Source organism: Lytechinus variegatus, chromosome 6 (assembly GCF_018143015.1).
Source record: "Lytechinus variegatus isolate NC3 chromosome 6, Lvar_3.0, whole genome shotgun sequence".
In the NCBI taxonomy this organism is placed as follows: domain Eukaryota; kingdom Metazoa; phylum Echinodermata; class Echinoidea; order Temnopleuroida; family Toxopneustidae; genus Lytechinus; species Lytechinus variegatus.
Window position 1 is genome coordinate 30,415,900 of NC_054745.1, and position 15,118 is coordinate 30,431,017.

Here is a 15,118-nt window from a genome sequence, read left to right on the forward strand (position 1 = left end):
GGAACAAGTTAGCTTGTGTCGAAACATAAAAATCAAAGAATAAGAACAAAGAAAGTTTGAGAAAAATCGGACAAATAATGAGAAAGTCATGAGCATTTGAATATTGCAATCTCTAATGCTATGGAGATCCTCCCATTGGCAACGCGACAAGGATGTGTGATGTCACTGATGAACAACTTTCCCTTTGATGGATTATGAAATACCCTGAAAATGTGTCTTTTTGCTTTTTCGTATGGTGATACAAACTCTTTATCCATGATGTATTCTTTAAAATTCTGTATTACATGCCCTCCTATAGAAAGAATACATGTTCTATTGATAGATGTAATAAAAGAGGCAATTTAAGTGAAATATACACTAAAGTAATATAATGGGGAGAGTTGTTCAAGAGTGACATCACACATGTTTGTCGCATTGCCAATGTGAGGATCTCCATAGCATTAGTGATTGCAATATTCAAAAGCTCATAACTTTCTCATTACTTGTCCGATTTTTCTCAAACTTTCGTTGATCTGTTTCTTTGATTTTTCTGTTTTCACACAAGCTATCTTGGTCCAAAGGTTTCATTCTCCTTTAAACAAGTAAGTAATCTACACCTGTAGAAGACATATACTTACAAGTCATATGAGCCAGTAACATCATAAAATGCCTCATTACCAATAAAACTTATCTGGTTGTTATTTAAGTAACTGCAATGAATAATATACAAAAAAAGAAACGTCAGTATGTGAATGGCGACTTCATTATATATATCATACATGTACGTTAAACAGTTGGATGTCAAATAGTCAATTTCAATTACTTAAAGTCTTAAAACAAATCAGTCAAATTGACCCCACCAGTAGTCAGCTGGGTGCAACTGATGATGTCTAGTCACATTTCTGGCATGAATTCTAGTCAGAAATATCTCTGTTCTAGTAAAATTCAACTAAAAAAATAGTCAAATATGACTAGAATAACAACTGCACCCATTTTAGACCAATTTGATTTTTAGAGTGTACTAGCAGTTTCCTTCCTCTTCCCCCTCCCTCTCTCTTACCCACATACTCTCTCTTTCACCTTTTCTCTCTCTTTCTCTTCCTATTCCATATGCCCGACTTCTGTCCTCTTCTTGCACTTAATCTAGCTGGAGTGATATTCCTTCAACCCTATTCTCACAAATTATATGAATTAAAATATGAAAACTGAAAATAAAAATAAAAATTTGAATATGAATCTAAATCAGAAATCAGAAACAAATTTATTTTGCTCAATTGACATTGCATATATGTACAATGAAATACAAAAAAATATCTCTGTGTTTTGTGAAAAATAAGCATCACTTTCAAATGTCATAACTGTCTTATATTTTTACTTCATTTTGATGGAATTTTTAGATAATAGTGTTTTAATGATGAGTCTCTGTTCATTCAAATCATCTAGTTGTTGGGGTGGGACTGAACTTTCATAAAAGGATTTTAATCATTAGCTTGTGATAATTAGAGTGATTGACACCTCAAAACAAATTACCAATCCCACACCAATTCTACATAACAGCTTTGTGTAAAATGGTCCAGTAAAAATAATCAAACTTACAAATTATCTGAAACACTCAAGCCAGAAAATACATGCATTGGTAGGGAGGTTAACTGCATGTCACCTAGATACCTGCAGTGAAAAGTGATAAGTATCAGAAAGTTAAATTATACTTCACTGAGGTTTAAATATGCAGTACAAAATAACAAGGTCAAAATATGCAGTGTGATATACTGATACAGCAGAATGAATTGAGGGTAACAGTGATATACACAAGGCATGTAATATTCATAAAATTAATGGTATATTTTCTTTAAAGATTGTTTCACAGCATGTGCTAATTGATAAAAGTCACAGATAAAAGTGAATATATGTATATAGCAAACCAATATGAAAAAATAAAATTACAAGACTGATGGTGTAACTTGCCCTTGATGATGGTGATATTGTTTCTTTATAAATAGAGAAGTAGCAAATAACATACAGTACAATTTTCAACAGATTCAACACTTTACAAAGTAAATAACATAGTATGGAAATTGGCAATTGTATCAGGGGCCCATTGCATAAAACTTTTTACCTGAGAAAACTCAGGTTGTTTTACCAGAGTTTTTGCCCTGTGTTAAAGTAAATGGTAGAAATAAGACTTACCTTAGTTTTCAGTTTTTACCAGAGTTTTCTCAGGTAAAAAGTTTTATGCAACAGGCCCCAGATCTACTGTTTAAAGGACAAATTCAGGTTTTGCATGGTATAAGTACTTAACACAAAGAAATTTAATATCATAAATGAAACATGATGTTATCTGATTGTATGTGAGAGAGAGAGAGAGAGAGAGGAGGGAGGGAGAGGGGAAGGAGAGACAGAGACAGATGTAGGGATACGTAGACTATGTTTCAACAATAATATAGACATGATTACAGAAGAGTGTATCGTAATTTCAAGAGTGTGTGGATTTAAAGAGAAAAATCAACATTATTGCATTTATTATACATGTACATATTATTCAAAATTGCCTTAATATTTACAGAGTAACCTATTGTGGCCATTCCCATACTTGTTCTTTCCTTCTATAAAATACTACGAATGATGTAAGAACTGCTCATTTGGAGAGCTTCAAACACTACATTAGAACAATGAGTGTTTCATATCTGTCTATCTTTCCCTGATGGGCAGTGTCAATAATAATTATAATGTTTACCCAGTGTGGGCCAGTTAGTTCCGAAAACTGTTCTCCCAGCGGGGCCTGCTATTATTATTACCCAGCTACGCTAGGCTACCTATTCGGTGCACACAGCTTTTTGAGGAATTACTTCCTGCCAGTACCCATTTACCTCACCTGGGTTGAGTGCAGCACACTGTGGATGAATTCCTTGCTGAAAGAAATTATGACATGGCTGGGATTTGAACCCACAACCCTCTGCTTCAAAGTCTGGAGACTAATCCACTGGGCCACGACGCTCCACTGTTCAATGTTTGTTTCCCAAGGTACAATAAGCGTTACAATCATGATGTTCTTTGAACATGTATGCCCCCAAACTATAACGAGATCTGATGATCCGATCAACATAAACATTATGGATATCCAAAAAAGTCAAAAAATTGTCTCCAGGAAATTTGCACAATGCCATTTGCAAGCAAAAAAAAGGCACACTGAATTTTGAAGCACGATGAATGGATGACTTTACATCAAATCTAGAAAATACTTTGAACAAACATACATTTTAGATGTTGACATTGCTGGCTTTCCATAGCTTTGGTTGATCGGATCAATCGTAACTCTTTGTAAGACGGGGCCCTGGACATTGCTTTGTAACCAGGATATTCGGTGGGAGGGGTTGTTCCTCCTTATATGAAACACATAAATTGCACCTTCAAGTCCATGTTCATACTTACAAATTTCTAGCCGAGGTATCCAGGAATGACTCTGTCTGAAGGTGTTTCAAGGGATTCCCACCTATGTTAAAAGTGCTTCAGTGTGAACAGAGCACAAGGTTAAAAGTGTGTTAACATCCTTAACTCTTAAAGGCAGTCACAGTAACTCTGTCCAGAGGGATGTTTCACAGAGATCAAAGTGTGATTTTCACCTCAGTCACATTTGCTCTCCAGCGGCCGTACTGTGAGTCGAAAGCAGCAGCTTTACTCTTATTTATTCAAACCACCTATATAGGGAAGTGTGACTGCAACATTAGAGTTGCACTTAAATTCCCACTTGCGTCATGTGGTGTAACAACGATCACCGCATTGGTAAAATCATTTTGAGACAACTTGCACTACCATGTATTAATCAATAATATGGCTTTTACAAATCATGTCAACTTTTAAGCATGACTCTAAGTGATACTTACTCTTTGTAAAACATCCCCCTGCAGGGTTCAAAAGCACTGTTCCTTAAAATAGCTGCTGAATCCCCCCCCCTCAGCAAAATTGTATGTGTACAGCCATGGCAATGTCCTGAAAAGAGTATCACCTAACCTTAACAAAGTCATCAAGCAAGCATGATCAGCCTCTCTGTTCCATATGCAGCTGTGCAAAATTATCAATGCGGTCTGATTGCTCTGTACTCTAGGGCAACCCTTAAGTTGTCTGGTTGTCTGGGACATTATCTACAAAACTGTATAGTAATTTATTATATGCAAATTGCTATTAAGTGATTATGCTAATTCATGCGTAATTACTATGCAAAATCATACTTTTCCTTCTACTCCCTAAATAAAACTCCAAATGTTCTAAATTTTTGTATAGAAACTCTTTGTGGTGTTCTTAGCAAGTGTACAATGAAACAATATCAGATCAATTTCTTATGTATTATATATGTTTTTGCAATTTCTTATTTTTTTCGTTGTTTTTTGGACCTTTTGTTTTCATAGTTTTTTCATGAAATTTGTTGGGGTCTCTTCTGAGATCATTAACGGCATAAAATGAATACATTTAGACCAGCAAAACTAAGAATAATCATACATTCATGATTTTTGGTTGAAAACACAATAATGACTTTCTACACGAAATTACGCTTTTGAGCAATTTTTGGTCTGACATGCACTTATTGTACATAATGTTGCACAATTTCGAAAACGCATACCCGGGTGATGCAAAACTGGCGCAAGACTTGAAAGTAATAAGTCATTGAGCAGCGCCCCCCCCCCCTGCCTGGATAGGGTTAACTACCCCTTCATCTAAACAGTTCAGGTGGGTAATTCATAAAGACTGGAATATCTTCATAGGCAGTTTGGTGCTAATTGAACTACATAGGGATATAACATTGAGCGCAAGAAAGGACCACCAATCATCATTTGTAACTCACGAACAGCTTTATTCAACATCCACCACATATTGTTGATTGATAATCCACTACGAAAGATACTCTTTCTCTTCTTCTCACAAGTAGCACTTAAATAAGCACCCCCATATCATTTAATATATATGTGCTGTTCACCAAGTTTATCATAAAATTACTAAAAACATAACCTTCCTCCCCCTAAATAAAACAGAAGGCAAAATAAAAAATATAAGCAATAAAACAAAGTCAAATCATGGTAATGTATGATTTGAACATATCTCAGGCAAGCTATTTGATACAATTTTTTGATGGGAAGATTTCTTTCTTTTGATCACAAAAAGTGACTTGTTATATCATCTATAGTTAGAGAGAATTTCTTACAAAATCCTTCATTTTCGTTTCATAACAAAAAATTTTGCGTGGAGTACAGAATGCCGTATCTTTCTTTCAGTAAATATCAAATCCAATTTCATTGGGGGTGTTGCAAGAAAATATTTGTAATCAAGTATTTGCCAAATTCGGTTGCAAATTTACAATAGATGGATCAATTTTAACTAAAGGAAATCAATTCATATTTGTTGATACGAGAGGCAGACCAGCAATCAACTGTAAATTTGCAATGATTCATAAGACTTATGAGTGATAAAGGGACCAAAATTTGATTTGCGATCGATTGCAAGTTTTCTTGTAACACTCCCTTAGTCATTTCTGCCGTACTTTGGCAAAAGGAAGCACTTACCAAAGTATCATCTGTTGTAAATGAACAATGTGTGTTCATATTTTACAAATTTTCTTCAAAATCAAAACAATCATTTCTTCCCAAAAATTTGCCTGAACGTGCAACATACAAAGGGTGTTTCAGAAACAACAATTACTCAAATTTAAGTGATGTGTCACTTGCTTCCTTTTGCCAAAGCTGGGCAGATTTGATCTAATGCCTTTCAATTTGGGTTACAAATCACTGCATACTCACGAACTACTGACTCCTTCAAATGCTTGGGTTTCTATGGTGTTGATATCGTTGTCATTCAGATAGCTGAAATGAGATTTCATCATCTATGGTCATTAGGTGGTATTTTGATTGTTTTGTATTCTATCATGCGATAATAATAGACCACACCACTGTATGTGATGAAATTAAGATGGTGTTTCCAGACACTTTATATTTCACTTTTTTGAAGCACTAAACAACAATTTTCGGACGTGATTTTTTCTGGGCTTCACTGTTTGTAATACATCACAGACACAAGTGACAAGTGAGACCTTGCAGCTCAGTTTTTTAAAAGTCAAATCAATGATAACCAATGCGTTTTTTAAATGAAGATTATTACTGCAGATCTTTATCAATTTTTGGGGGATATAATTTGAGTCAGAATGAGCATAACGAAAACCTTACTCTGTAAAATAATGAAATTTCTAATGAAAAGTGTAGACAAGAGTAAGAACAGAGAAAGTGTGTATCATTATTTCCGGGTAAAAGGCCCATCATCCTACAGCTTTTAAACGCTAAAGGCTCCCCCCCCCGTAAAACGTTGCACATCGATCGTGCGAGTGCCACGAAAACTTACATCCGGGTAGTGTTCAATGAAATCTATATTGTTAATCTTTCCAAAATGTAAGGATTTTTTTATTTATCAACTATTATGTTACAATATGCATAAATCAAAAACTTGTTTTAATTAACTAAATACAGCAACCAAATACCTAATTTCTTAATCAATAGACTCTTTGCAGGCTTCTGATTTAATGTGCTTTACAGAAAAATTGGTATCACAGTTTTTTTTCTTATTATATTGTTTTGTTAGTTCTTATGTACACTATTCTATTGTGTTTTTTTTTATCTTTGCTGATTTCTGATTTTAAACAAGACAAAATTAATTTTTGCTAAAACCACAATTAGCGTGGATTTGTACATAAACTCACGTTTTTGAGCAATTTTTAGTCTGACAAGCACTTACATAATGTGCATTGTATGTGTGTAATATCCTTGAATCTGTATAACAATTATAATCACTAGTTTTCCCTATTTCAGTTATTTTGCTGAACTTACAAGTTTGATGAAACAAAATTCCAGAATGCCCTTGTCTTCACTGCGGTGATCCGATTATCGTTGAAATAGCTACAAGTACGAAACAAGAATCAAAGATATATGTAAATTATTTCCTTTAGTAATTCAATCACTAGTATTGGAATAAAGCAATATTCATGCAATGAACAGCATTACGAAAATGTCCCGTTTGATTCTCGACCTCACTTCGGACTGCAAACTGCGGTTTTATACCCCGATTCGCGTTTGGAAACTTTTCCAACCCCGATAAACCCATCTTGGCCAGGTAATCCCCTTGTCTCGATTTCACCACCACGGGCCAGCTAAATGAGCGTTGAGCCAAGGACGAAATGATAAACAACGCTGTGCTATTACGTAAGACTTGTCTGCCTGTAGAAGGATCTTCGGAATGAAATTATTGTATTCGATATTAAACACGTTTTCAAAGGCATATTACATTCAGACATCCAATGCTAGTCCATTTTCAATTTCGAACGAAGAAAATCGACCTTGAAATAAGGAAAGTAAGCGAATAAAAATTACGGTATGCTTAGCATGCAAGGACCGCGATGCATGCAAAGTTTCTGTCCGTCCAGCAAGAAAATGGGTTCACTCGCGCAATGATACAGTCTTAACGTTCGAAAAATAGTAGTAATGGCATACCAACATACAAAGTATAATAATCATGCTGCTGATATGCACAAAAATATGAAATCATTATTTTTTTTACCCCAAAGTCTTATTCATAATTTAAATACAAACTATGCCTGTAACTATTTTTTTAATCGCAGACGTATTATTGCACCATACGTGGTTCTCCGGTAAACTGCCCATGTGCGCTGCATCCATTCCACCGTTTGTTTTGGGTCGTTTTAGTTTCCACCATTAAATGTCTGACTTAGGTATGTTGTGCTAATTTTTTTGTAAGTCAAAATGTTCAAAATTTGTCATTTTGCTAATATGAGGTGATTAAAATTAGCGCCCTGTCCTTTTTGTCGGGAGAAAGAGAGAGAGAGAAATAGAGATGGGGTGGAATTTCCACCCCATCTCTATTTCCCTATATATATCTTTAACAAGGGCGCCGGAAGCGAGGGGGGGCAGGGGGCACTTGCCCCCCCCCCAATAAATTTTTTTGGGGGGGGCAAAACGAGATTTTGCCCCCCCCCCATGTGCCCCCCTGAAAGTAGAAAAATGATAAATTATCAAATAATTAAAGGACAAAAGTATACGATGAAGGCACTTTTATGCCCAAAAATTGTCATTTCTATTGTCAAAAATGAACATTTTGCCCCTGACGGGGCAATTACATTATCATAGTAAGCCTGGCGTCTTTTGACGAACAGTTCCTCTGTGAAACATACCTTTGAAAAGCCCCTTTTCCATCTTATTACAGTGTGATAACGTTTAACCTTTTAATGAATACATTTCAGACTAAAACCGAATGGCAAGCTAATTTTCTTTAATATCTAAACCTACAAATTATGAAAAAGATGGATATCTTCTTAGATAAATGATTTGATTTTATATATTTCGATCCAAAAAAAGTGAAAAAAAATCAAGCACGTTTTGAAATAAAAAGATGGCTGTGTATTTATGCAAAGCGCAAGCGATTTTATTATTTTTATAACATGTCCTGAAAGTTTTCTTTTTTCCCAATTATTCACCTCCCTTCCATCATTCAACTTTCTTCCCGGTCCTATCTTTCTTCTTATTTTTCGCCTCACCTTCCGCCGCTTCGCCCCTTGATCTACCTATGATGACCCCTCCCACGGCAGGAATTTTGTGTAAAAATGGAGTATAAGTCTCGTTAATAGAGTGTTTAAAAACAAATTTGGGGGATAAAGCATAGTTAAAGTTCATTGTGAAGGATTAATCATAACTCATGAAAACTATTCTTTATACTGAGTACGCAAACAATGAAAATATTCTCAGTATATTCCAAGTAAATTTGGAATAAAGGGAAAGTGAATTGGATTAACAAAGGTATGATTTTACTGGGTATGGAACATTCTCGTCTAACCGTCTATGCACTAAATTCAGAGGCGATTTTCTTTTTTCATCATTTTTATTAGTTATGAAATTGACAATGGCCATCGATGTCATCAATGTCATCACTCTTTGGCTGGTATATAGGGCTAGATGAGAGTTGGAGAATAGTTGGGCCGGTATGCCTTTTCTTTTCCTAACCAAGTTCTTAACAAAAACTATCTGTTTATATATATTTCGAAATTCGAGGATATAATTTCGATTTGAAATTATGTATTTTTTCCATAATAAAAGAGCACAAATAGTAGGGGGACATTTGATATTATGTACCCCTTTCCAAAATGGTAGGGGGACGCGTCCCCCCTGTCCCCCTGGGATTTCCGCCCATGGTGATGGGGGAGCTTTTGCATTTTCTAGAATAAAATTGAAAGATTTCGTGCACACTTTGGGTGAATTTTGCCCTCTCGATCGGTGGCCCCCGGATGCATACGGTCATGTTTGTCATCTTAAAGTCTTTAAAAGGCCTATATTACATTGGTTTAAAACAATAGAGTTTGCAATAAGGCTCGTAATTTGCTGGAACTGCGACCCTGATCATGAAGAAACACCAGTCTGGGTCAGAAGGGAGGAAACAGGATCAAAAAGAACCCCAAGACTGTTTAATTCTCAAGAAATTTATTTTTGAATGCTCTTAGAAACGCAACTTTTACACTCAATTTTTACACCCTCAACCACACCCTCTCCCGCTCGATCGCTTCCGTATCTCACGCTTTAAAAAATATTGTGCCCCCTTCGGGATTTTGCCCCCCCCCCAAAAAAAAAAAACTGAAAGTGTTCCGGCACGCCTTGGTGGAAACAAATCTGAAAGAAAACATGAAACCAAGAAAGGTATTTCAGAGGGAGGTTTACCGTATACACAGGCTATAGGCCTACAAAATAAGAACAATAATGGGAGATAAAGAAGATCACCTGCTAATAACGCATGTGAATTAGAAAACGTTCTGAATAGATATGAATAGAACATTGAAATGCTATCCAAACATTGTGATTCATAATGCTGGTCTTTGTATTTTAATGTTCTATGTATAGGCCTACACCTCAGCTTTGAGAAAAGGACATTCATAGGCCTTACTACAGATATGATTGGCAAATGCACGTTCTTTAGAGGTGTAGATCAAAAGGGGGTGGATGAAGAAAATAAGTCTAGAAAGAAAAGAATTAGACAGCCAGACAGAGAGAAAGAAGGAAAGAAAGGAAGGAAGAAAATAAGTCTAGAAAGAAAAGAATTAGACAGCCAGACAGAGAGAAAGAAGGAAAGAAAGGAAGGAAGAAAGAAAGAAAGAAAGGAAGGAAGAGAGAGAGAAAGAAAGAAAGAAAAAAGAAAGGAAGGAAGGGAGAGAGAGAAAGAAAGAAAGAAAGAAAGAAGGAAAGAAAGAAAGAAAGAAAAAACTTTCTATCAACGCGTGTATACATCCATGGCCATGCGCTCGCCGGAACTACACACATTGCAATCCATCGTGTGTGGCCCCCTGCTGTGACCGTAGATGCTGGGGTGAATTATCTTCGCGGACCGAGGTCAAGAAACAGGTGTTTCTATACTTAAATTTAATCTCTTGAGGGCAATAGGATTTGTATTACTGGGAGAAGATATTTGTTGATAAGGAAAAATGGGGTATACAGCCCTCAAACGAGAGATTTTCGTCATGAGATTGATAATCACATATATGTATTTACAAAGCAATATATGATGATGATGATGGTGATGATGACCATGATGATGATAGTGATGATGCTGATAATGATGATGTTGCTGATAATAATGATGACGATAATAATAATATAAGTATATATACTCCGGGAAGCCACTTCAGTTCCAAAAATTGTTCTCCCAGTGGGCCCTGCTATCATCATTACCCCGGCTTCAGCCGAGCTGCCAAGGCGCTCAAGCATTCAAGGAATTTCTTGCTACCGGGTACCAATTCACATCACCTGGGTTGGCTGATGATGATGATGCTGATGAGGATGATGGTGGTAGTGGTGATGATTATGATGATAATGATAATGATGATGATGAACATCATTTGTATAATCTATTTATCTTTACAAAACATTCAAAGGCGCCAATACATTAATCTACTTATTCGAAAGGACCAATCGATTTCTGTTATTACAAAACACATTTTATCAATCAAGTACATTAGCTGATCTACTTTTTGACAGCGGCTACTTGAATGATTTTCAAACAGAAGTACAACAAATAATAATAATATAGGATATATAGGGCACGTATCCACCTTGCTAGGTGCTCAAGGCGCTCTTACATCACCCTGTTAAGCTAGTCTACCGATTCTGGTGCACACAGCTTTTTGAGGAATTACTTCCTGCCGGTACAAATTTACCTCACCTGGGTCGAGTGCAGCACAGTGTGGATAAATTTGTTGCTGAAGGAAAACACGCCATGGCTAGGATTCGAACCCATGACCCTCTGTTTGAAAGGCAAGAGTCAGAACCACCAGACCACGATGCACCCACGTTGTGGTTTTAATAATCAATCAAAATTGATTTTCATAAGAAATTGCGCCCGTGTTAAACTCCCAGTCAACTGGGACATCAGTGAAGTACTAGTTCAGCAAAAGAGTGAATTAGCTAGTCTTCTTTTTGACTGAATAAATAATTCAATGATTATCAAATAGAAGTACAAGAAAGAAATGAACTTGTGATTTTGATAAGAAACTTACGCACTAGATATCGTCTTATTCACAAAGTCGTCACCCATCGGGATGTCAGTGAGCTCGTTATTTTGGAGGGAGAGGGTACCAGTGCCTGTGACATGGGCGAATGTTCCATCTTCTATGTAAGCAATCTCATTATTACTGAGAGATATCTTAGAGGTTAGCGGGTTGTCCTCAAAATGAGTGATCAGGATACGACCAATTTTATTACTGCTAAGATCCCTGGGAAATAAAAAGTGTGAGAGTTGAGATAAAAGTGAGTATAGGAAGCAAATTCTGACTGTACACAAGAAGATATGGGACCATATTTCCCAATAGTTTGTCATATTTTCTTTGCAAAGCTATGAGAGGAAAAGGAGAGAGCATCGAATAGAAATATAATGCATACATACATATACACACTCATCTTGAGTTTATATGCACTCACACACATACACACATATATATCTAGGCCTACATATTCAAATAGATGTATATCACTATTACATATATATTACAACTGAATAAATCATATATTATATTGCACAAAATTATTTCATTGAATATACGTGTAAAATCAAGACATTACTCAAAGTTTGTTGATGGCTCGATCATGACCTCTACATATAATTTCCATGATATATGATACTACTTTTAACCCTATCTAGGCCGGTGGGGGGGGGGCCTTCGAGGCCCCCCCCCCTCAACGAATCCCGCGATATTTTCGCCGTGCGAAATTTTTTGACCGCGCTGCTTTTTACTTTTTACTTTCAAGTCTTGCACAACTTTTAAGACCAATTTCGCGTCACTCGGGTATGTGGTTCCGAAATTACGCAACATTATGTAAGTGCATGTCAGACCGAAAATTGCTCAAAAACGTGATTTCGTGTACAAAGTCAATGCAAATTGTGTTTTCAACCAAAATTCATAAATGTATGATTATTTTTAGTTTTGCTGGTCTAAATGTATTTATTTTATGCTTTTTATGATCATAGAAGAGTCCCCAACAAATTTCATTGAAAAAACAATGAAAAACAAAAGGTCAAAAAACAAAGAAATACATAAGAAATTGCAAAAAACAATATAATACATAAGAAAATGATTCGATATCACAATTTTTTCATGTACACTTGCTAAGAACACCACAAAGAGTTTCTATACCAAAAATCAGTACATATGGAGCCTTATTTAGGGAGTTACAGGAAAAAGTATGATTTCGCATACTAATTACGCATAAATTAGCATAATCACTTAATAGTGTTTCGCATGAAATAAATTACTATACAATCTTGTAGATTATGTCCCAGGCAACCCCTGTGCCAATTTTCGGCGCGATCGTGCGGTCGACGGCCGAGATCTTAGAGGGGGGGCCTGGGAGGCCCCCCCCCCCGGCCATTTTAACTCCCAAAATACCCCGGCCCAGATAGGGTTAACAAGGACGTAACATATTCTATGGATTATTATATATTCATAGGTAACTGGCAGTCTATTTAGACTGGTACAACCATTGAAGGCTGTATCCGGTATCTTATCAATGTTGTTACTTGACTGAGATAGGGTAACAATCTACTTACAGACTAGTTAGACTGGTACACCCATCAAAGGCTGTATCTGGTATCTTATAAATGTTGTTACTTGACTGAGATAGGGTAACAATCTACTTACAAACTAGTTAGACTGGTACATCCATCAAAGGCTGTATCTGGTATCTTATCAATGTTGTTACTTGACTGAGATAGGGTAACAATCTACTTACAAACTAGTTAGACTGGTACATCCATCAAAGGCTGTATCTGGTATCTTATCAATGCTGTTACTTGACTGAGATAGGGTAACAATCTACTTACAAACTAGTTAGACTGGTACATCCATCAAAGGCTGTATCTGGTATCTTATCAATGTTGTTACTTGACTGAGATAGGGTAACAATCTACTTACAAACTAGTTAGACTGGTACATCCATCAAAGGCTGTATCTGGTATCTTATAAATGTTGTTACTTGACTGAGATAGGGTAACAATCTACTTACAGGCAAGTTAGACTGGTACATCCATCAAAGGCTGTATCTGGTATCTTATCCATGTTATTACTTGACTGAGATAGGGTAACAATCTACTTACAGATAGTTAGACTGGTACTCCCATCAAAGGCTGTATCTGGTATCTTATCAATGCTGTTACTTGACTGGGATAAGGTAACAATCTACTTACAGATAGTTAGACTGGTACATCCATCAAAGGCTGTATCTGGTATCTTATCCATGTTATTACTTGACTGAGATAAGGTAACAATCTACTTACAGACTAGTTAGACTGGTACATCCATCATAGGCTGTATCTGGTATCTTATCAATGTTATTACTTGACTGAGATAAGGTAACAATCTACTTACAGACTAGTTAGACTGGTACATCCATCAAAGGCTGTATCTGGTATCTTATCAATGCTGTTACTTGACTGCTTATTCTTCATATTCCGTTTTCCTTCTTATACTGATTATTTCCTGTTTGTTTTTGGTATTAATGTACAGTGTATATTGTTACAAATTTCTCACTGGTTTTTAAATATTTATTTGATATGTAATTGTGAATTTAATTGTACTTTTTTGAATTGTCAATAATCCAACTGTCATGGTTGCAATGAATGAATGAATAAATAAATAAATAAATAAATAACAATCTACTTACAAACTAGTTAGACTGGTACATCCATCAAAGGCTGTATCTGGTATCTTATCAATGCTGTTACTTGACTGAGATAGGGTAACAATCTACTTACAAACTAGTTAGACTGGTACATCCATCAAAGGCTGTATCTGGTATCTTATCAATGTTGTTACTTGACTGAGATAGGGTAACAATCTACTTACAAACTAGTTAGACTGGTACATCCATCAAAGGCTGTATCTGGTATCTTATCAATGTTGTTACTTGACTGAGATAGGGTAACAATCTACTTACAAACTAGTTAGACTGGTACATCCATCAAAGGCTGTATCTGGTATCTTATCAATGTTGTTACTTGACTGAGATAGGGTAACAATCTACTTACACACTAGTTAGACTAGTACATCCATCAAAGGCTGTATCTGGTTTTTATCAATGCTGTTACTTGACTGAGATAAGGTAACAATCTACTTACAAACTAGTTAGACTGGTACATCCATCAAAGGCTGTATCTGGTATCTTATAAATGTTGTTACTTGACTGAGATAGGGTAACAATCTACTTACAAACTAGTTAGACTGGTACATCCATCAAAGGCTGTATCTGGTATCTTATCAATGTTGTTACTTGACTGAGATAGGGTAACAATCTACTTACACACTAGTTAGACTAGTACATCCATCAAAGGCTGTATCTGGTTTTTATCAATGCTGTTACTTGACTGAGATAAGGTAACAATCTACTTACAGACTAGTTAGACTGGTACATCCATCAAAGGCTGTATCTGGTATCTTATCAATGCTGTTACTTGACTGAGATAAGGTAACAATCTACTTACAAACTAGTTAGACTGGTACATCCATCAAAGGCTGTATCTGGTATCTTATCAATGTTGTTACTTGACTGAGATAGGGTAA

The 15,118-nt window shown here is 36.0% G+C and overlaps 1 protein-coding gene across 1 annotated transcript in view; it reads right to left on the bottom strand.

The window, feature by feature from the left end:
- The window catches only part of LOC121417702, a 92,477-nt gene that overhangs the window by 51,501 nt on the left and 25,858 nt on the right, over nucleotides 1-15,118 (bottom strand). The window contains exons 19-24 of the mRNA XM_041611436.1: nucleotides 11,564-11,779; nucleotides 6,843-6,911; nucleotides 5,766-5,828; nucleotides 3,409-3,483; nucleotides 1,576-1,647; nucleotides 618-689 (exon numbers count right to left, since the gene is read on the bottom strand). Coding sequence (XP_041467370.1) covers nucleotides 618-689; nucleotides 1,576-1,647; nucleotides 3,409-3,483; nucleotides 5,766-5,828; nucleotides 6,843-6,911; nucleotides 11,564-11,779 — 567 coding nt within the window. The remainder of the gene's footprint in view (nucleotides 1-617; nucleotides 690-1,575; nucleotides 1,648-3,408; nucleotides 3,484-5,765; nucleotides 5,829-6,842; nucleotides 6,912-11,563; nucleotides 11,780-15,118) is intronic.